Raw genomic sequence first — 6,894 nt, 5'->3', positions numbered from 1 at the left:
TTATGGGAGCAAATACACCTCATTCTTAAAACCTAACCTCTCATTTTTTCCATTACCACTGGTAAAATAAGCAATTAACAATACAATAAGCCCACATACAACAAGCAGCTTCATTGAACTACATCTTTTGCTCCTACGCATATCCTTCAAATCACCATCTTCCCCTCTTGGAACACTTCTAGGCTTTGATTTTAATTTTGCTATTTCTTCTTCACATTTGTTAATTCTCTTCAGAAGCCCCGGTATAATCCTCTTAGACCTAGGGCACATTGGAGGATCATACCACTTCACAAACGTATAGCTAGATCCATCCTGAAAATTTGCAACAATAGCAATCAAAACCACTACAAACAATTCTAAATTCCAGTAAATTAATTTAATGCACTATGCAAATACAAAAACAAAATTTGAGTACTAACCTTACAACCCGAGCATTCCCAGTACCTCCTACCGGGGTTGTCATTTGTCCATGATGTTCTCAAACTCAGTTCTTGACCACATTCGCAAACTTCGGTTGAAATCCATTCCCCATACATATAAGTCTTTCTCGTTGTTGAAGAACTCGAAGAATGACTGCGTACTACCTTCGATCCTTCCATTGAGAATTTCAAAATGATTCCCCTAACCCTAACCCTCTCTGTTGATCGACAAACACTCGAGTGAAGGAAGAAATATAAGGAAGCGAAGAAGACCAATTAAAAGACCTGTTTGCCCTTCTCATAGACGGCCAAGAGACGGAGAAGTTCACAGAGGAGCAAAAGTGTCCACCGTTGAATAACGGTGGCTACTAAATGGCAATTTTAATTATGGAGGATGAAAATTGTCGACACCCTAATAAGTCTAGGACCAAAAATGGAATTAACTCCACAATCCACAATACATACATCTTCTTCATTTGCCTTTTATTTTATCACAAGTGATGATGTATTCATCTTGTTTCTTCAACAAAACAAGAAAATAACTTTTATTAGAAATATTACAAGGATAACAAGAAGATCTTACTGATCTTCAAGATAAAAACATCAATTTTGATGTTTAACTGGCTCAAGAAAATCTTCCACATTCAACTGTTGGATATCAAAATTGTTATCCATAAAACAATGTTGGACTCTATATTTTGTCCCTTTCCTTTCAAGGAAGCTTGATAGAGATCCACAAAGTGCTTTGATATACGACAAACGCGTTCCCAATGGCCAGTCTTGCCACAACGATAACATATATTTCCATTTTTAGGATAATTTTCACGTTTTTCCTTGTTGTGTTTTGCACTAGCACTTTCTCCTTTTCGGTGGTAACTTTTATTTTTTAAGTTTTGACCACCATAAGGATTTTGACCACGACCGAGATTTTTACCACGGTATTTTCCATGACGGCGACTGCGTCTATGGCCACGACCACTGGCCTTCGTATTTTCATTATAATATGATACCTCATTCACTTCAAGGAATGGGTTTGAGCCAGTAGGGCGTGACTCGTGATTTTTCAACAATAGCTCATTATTTTGTTCAGCCACCAGAAAACATGAAATCAATTGAGAGTATTTGGTAAAATCTTTCTCTCTATATTACCGTTGTGGCACCATATTTGATGCATGAAATGTGGAGAATGTTTTTTCAAGCATATCCTCATCAGTAATTCTTTCTCCACATAACAACAACTGAGAGCTAATTTTGAACATAACAGAGTTATATTCGCTCACAGTTTTGAAATCTTGCAATCACAAGTGAAGCCAATCATAACGGGCTTTTGGAAGAATTACTGTTTTCTGGTGATCATATCTTCCTTTCAGAGTTTCAGATCTTTCGAGAGTTGAAAGGGTTCTTTTATAGTGAGATACTCATCTTTTAACCCTTGGTCAATGTGTTGACGAATGAAAATCATTGCCTTTTGCTCGATCTTGCATCGAAGCATCATTATTTTCTTTGATAGTTACACCAAGACTTTTTGCACTTAGATGCATCTCAGCATCCAATATCCATGACAGGTAATTTTTTCCGGATATATCAAGTCCCACAAATTCAAGATTTGTAAGGTTTGACATATTGGCAATATTGAATAAAATATTATAAATTATATAAGGAAAGATTACATATGTAATGGTTGCACCTGAGACTTCGTGTTGATAACGTATTGTAAATATAATAATAATAGTAATATTATTATTAGTAAGATGGAATATATAAATTTTTTGTTGATGATTGTTTTATGTTTTTCAAGTCTAATAGTTCAAAGTGTAATGTTATCAATGAGGTGTTGTATGAGTATGGTGTTGTTTCTAGGCAAGTGGTTAATTTTGAAAAATCAATTATTTTATTTAGTGGAAATGTGGGAAAGCAAAATAGGGAGAGTGTATGTAATATCATCATAATGATTGGTATGCATGAGGAGTTAGGAAAGTCTTTGGGTTTCCTTTTTCTTTTTGGTGGGAAGGAATAAGAGAAATAATATGAATATTATAAAGGATAAAATTCTAGCTCATACCCTAGGCTGGAATTCTAAGTTCTTTTCCTGAGTGAATAGGGAAGTATTGTGAAAAGCCATCCTCTAAGCAATGCCTACATATGAAATGGATTTTTTTTTCAAAGAAATTAAGTGGTGGGGGAGGGGGGAGATGATGCTTTGGAGGCTAAAAGTGTTTAATATTGCTATGTTGGAAAAATAAACTTAAAAGTTATTGTAATATTCAAATTGGTTAATGAATTGAGCCAACAAAAAAAAAAAAAAAAAACTAAACTCAACTAGATAAAATGATGACGATGATGATAAAAATCAATTGTTATATGCATGGTAGTATTCATAAGCACATAAATGTCACTTTTTGAGTGAAATTTTGAACTGTGATTTCTTATCCATTATTTTATATTTTGACGAAAGTTGTTGGTCTAGATGTACATAGTTTAGAAGGGGAGGGGAGGTGGGGGGTTACGTTTTTTTTTTTTTTTTTTTTTTCGATCAGAGAAGAGGGGGTTACCCAAAGACAAAGAAAAACAAACAAGCCATCAGGCCGCAATGGGAGGTGGGGGGTTACGTTGAATATATTTTTTTATTTTTTTCAAATTTTTTTACTTAAAATAAATTATGGTTAAAACATAGCGTATCAACCAGATAGAAACTAGTTAATATGGAGCAGAAGTCTAAAACTTGTAGCACATTTTTGAATTTTTAAAGCGAGCTGAAAAACGTGCATTGTGTGTGTATATCAATTCAATCAGCATGTTAGTAAATAAGGTGCATAAAGTAAAGTGCAGAAAATAAAAGATAGAGACAAGGAATTTGTTATAGTGGTTCGGACAATGCCTACTAATATTACATGCTCAAATACAATGGAAACTGGAAAGGGTCACATAGTGTATCACGAAGCACTGTTGACCATGGTTGATGTTCCTTCGATCCGAATGTACACTCCACAGATCTTCAACACCTTGTTTGCTACTCCAGTGCCAACCATCAAGTCCCCTTGAGCAAGAAATCTCCAACCACAAACAAAGGATTGTGATTTTTGTTTGTTTGTACAAACTGTTGGTCGTGAATTTGGATATTCACAAAGAAAGCTCTAAGTTGTTTATGGATATAGCGATGAAGCTTTGTCTCTATCATGAAAATCTATTGAAAACTTTGCACAACAAGTCTAATAATTTCACTTCAGCTCTAGCAACTTTTCTAAACTCTAGACTCATCTATTTATAGCATAGAGGTGATGGTATGCTGGTAATTCTTCATGAAATTCGAATATGACGCTTGCCCCCTAGTGCGATAGGTGTTCAATATTGCCACATCACTCTAACGTGCTACAAAAGTACATTTGTCTTCTTGTGTAACAACCTCTGTTTGATCTTTTCATCAAAATTAGCGCATTTTTGAAAATGAACGTATAGCAATCTTGTATTTTTCTTTATGAATGACACACGTGTCTCCTGATAGAAGACTTCTCAAACATGCATTGAATAACTCTGCTGATGGGAAGACTTATAATAATTTATGACTTGCTTGGAACCGAGCTGATTCACAAGTAAGCTAATCTTCTTCTGCTTGACTATCTCGGTTGATTAGCTATTAGTTGACTTCCACCTTGCTGATTTACTATAGCAATCTCTTTGACAAAACCTCAGTTGATTCCTAAGTTGATCAGTCTGAACAAACTCAAGATGATTTACAGAAAAACACTAAATTTTAGCTTGGACTAGAGATAAAATAATTGGAATATCTAAAGTCTTAATACATTCATAACATCATCAAAATCTAATACACAATGATTCCTAATAGAAGTTCTTAATATGATAAATACTTTACTCCGTATTATTTATTTTATATTTACAATTATTAAAAAAATTTAGATTAAATTTTCACACATAACTCATATTGCTTTAAGACCAGCTCTGTTTTCTATTATTTGAATTGATGAGCAAACATAAGTTGCTAATATTCCTTTTAACTCAGGTCTTACATTCTACACTTGCTAAGAATTTTAAAACATGTAAAGAAGGTCACATATATAAAGTTTGCTTACAATAGGATCCCACTATTTGAAATAGTGTATGATTTTGATCCTTTAATTAAATGTATCATTGTTGTTAGGTGCAATTTTAGGACTAAAATAGTACATCTGCAATAGTCATTGATCAAATATAATACTCCGTAATTTTTAAAGACCATTTATAAAAATAAAATAAAAAATGGAAGAAGCAAAAATGAATTAATTCTTATTGTTGTCATTAATTCCAAGTCTTACTACGTTGTTCTTTGACCAGCCAAATTCATTGTATTTGTACCTTAGACTCTTAGAGCATGGAAAAGATGGTGCGAAGGAGACGCGCCGTGTAACTGAACTGATGTTTTGGTACGGGCAATTGGTTCTTTGTCGGTTCTAAAGTCGTGGATGTCTGTACCATCGCCCTATATTTTTTTTTTTGGTTGATTATTGATGATATTCAATTTCTACCTTTTAAAAAAAAAACGCAACTTTTTTTTTTTTTAAAATAAAAGCGCAACCTCTTAATTTTTTGTTCCTATTCTTTTTTTTTTTTTTTGGAATAAGGTTCAAATTGGCCACTGAACGTAACCTGAAAATGCAATTAGGCCACTGAACGAAAAAAAAGGGTGCAATTAGGCCACTGAACACTCAAAAAATGTGCAATTTCACTTGATAGCAGGTTACCCTCAATTTTAGCAGGTTATCTGCTTACGTGGCAGCTGAGTTGGCATTTTTAATAAATTTTAATAATAACTTTTTATTAAAAAAATTTTTAAAAAATAAAAACGACTTTATTTTATTTTTTATTTAATTTTTTCCAATTTTTTTATAAAATTTATTATTAAAATTAATTATTAAAAATTATTTAAAAATTATTAAAAATGCCAACTAAGCTGCCACGTAAGCAGGTAACCTGCTAAAATTGATGGTAACCTGCTATCCGGTAAAATTGCATACGTTTGGAGAGTTCAGTGGCCTAATTGCATATTTTTTGAGTGTTCAGTGGCCTAATTGCACTTTTTTTTCGTTCAGTGGCCTTATTGCATTTTCAGGTTACGTTTAGTGGCCAATTTGAACCTTTTTTTTTTTTCTCTTGTGACAAAAAATATGATCGCTCACTTCATCATGTGCCATCATATGCTCACACTCTCACCCAACAGTTTGTGGACATTATTGTGTAAATCATGGTTCACATAACTATACGTTATTCTAAAACTTATAAAATAAATTATTCTAAACATAAAATATATTATTCTAACTTATAAAATACATTATTTTACCTTAAAAAGTTTTATTATTCTAACACATAGAGTACATTATAAAAATTTTCAAAAAAAAAAAAAATACATTATACATTATTCTAACTCATAAAATACATTATTCTAACACATACATAAAGTACATTATTCTAACTCATAAAATATATTACCTTACCCCATAAATTTTATTATTTTAACACATAAAGTATATATTATTCTAACACATAAAGTAAATTATTCAAACTCATAAAATACATTATTTATCCCAGAATATTCATTATTCTAACACACGCATTAAAATGACACTGTTTTGGACTTTGGTCCACACAATAATTTACTGTTTATAAATGAGTAAATTATAGTGACTTAACTAAGTAACTTAACTAATTAACAGATTTTGCTCACTGCACATAAAAAGCCCCTTATTTTATTCTTTTTATCTCTTTGTTTATTCAAGGTTGTTAGAAGATGCTTTCCAATTTTCCATGTGCTCTTAGTCGGTTAGTCGTACCAAATTTCACTCACCTAGCACGTGTTTGTGTTGGGCTTTCCCTCCTCCGGTGGATTGAAAAAATAAATAAATCAAAACAATAAAAAATAATTAAGTTAATACAACAATATATGTCCATCGTTTCACATTATGAAATGACATAAATTGATTATCCTTTTTTTCTCTCGGTGAATATGCAATATTTAATACGAAATATTATATGCGGAGTAACTTGTTTTAAATAATAAATATATGTGACACTAGTAGATGTATTATTATCATAGTACACTTTTTGATCAAGTTAATTTTAGCTTATTTGATCACTATTAGCTGTTTGACTTGGTTAAAAAATCAATATAAGTGTTTAGTTAATAAGTTTTTTGTAACTTCAAAATGCAAAAATTCAAAAAGCTGCTTAAAACAGCTTTTTTAATTAGTATTTTAAGAAAAGAAATTATACTACACAGCTATTAGCTAACAACTAATTTACCAAATATCTTTCTTCAATCAGTTAATATTATCAACTAGTCATACCATCTAACCCAATAAGCTAATATCTATCAACTAACAATCATTTACAAATTAAAACATGACATATATATTTAGAAATTACACTAAAAGTACTATTAAACATTAAAAAAAAATTAAAAATAAATAACAAATACTAATGAAAA

General features: G+C 31.5%; 1 protein-coding gene across 1 annotated transcript; it reads right to left on the bottom strand.

Moving 5' to 3' along the window:
- On the bottom strand, positions 1-599 carry LOC109177281. Its single transcript, XM_019326591.1, has 2 exons — positions 420-599; positions 1-312 (listed from the first exon to the last, which is right to left on the bottom strand). The coding sequence occupies exons 1-2, from the start codon at positions 597-599 to the stop codon at positions 1-3; spliced, it is 492 nt and encodes a 163-aa protein (XP_019182136.1).
- Between the last annotated feature and the right edge of the window lie 6,295 nt (positions 600-6,894).

This window comes from Ipomoea nil, unplaced genomic scaffold (assembly GCF_001879475.1).
Source record: "Ipomoea nil cultivar Tokyo-kokei standard unplaced genomic scaffold, Asagao_1.1 scaffold0804, whole genome shotgun sequence".
In the NCBI taxonomy this organism is placed as follows: Eukaryota; Viridiplantae; Streptophyta; class Magnoliopsida; order Solanales; family Convolvulaceae; genus Ipomoea; species Ipomoea nil.
This window is presented reverse-complemented; position numbering and strand designations above follow the sequence as displayed.

What these genes read in the sequence shown, in the direction of transcription:
- LOC109177281 (XM_019326591.1), bottom strand. Translation starts at nt 599, where the DNA reads ATGGAAGGATCGAAGGTAGTACGCAGTCATTCTTCGAGTTCTTCAACA. An exon ending in GGGAATGCTCGGGTTGTAAG is followed by an intron (nt 313 to 419) that starts GTTAGTACTCAA and finishes GCAAATTTTCAG; the next exon opens with GATGGATCTAGCTATACGTT.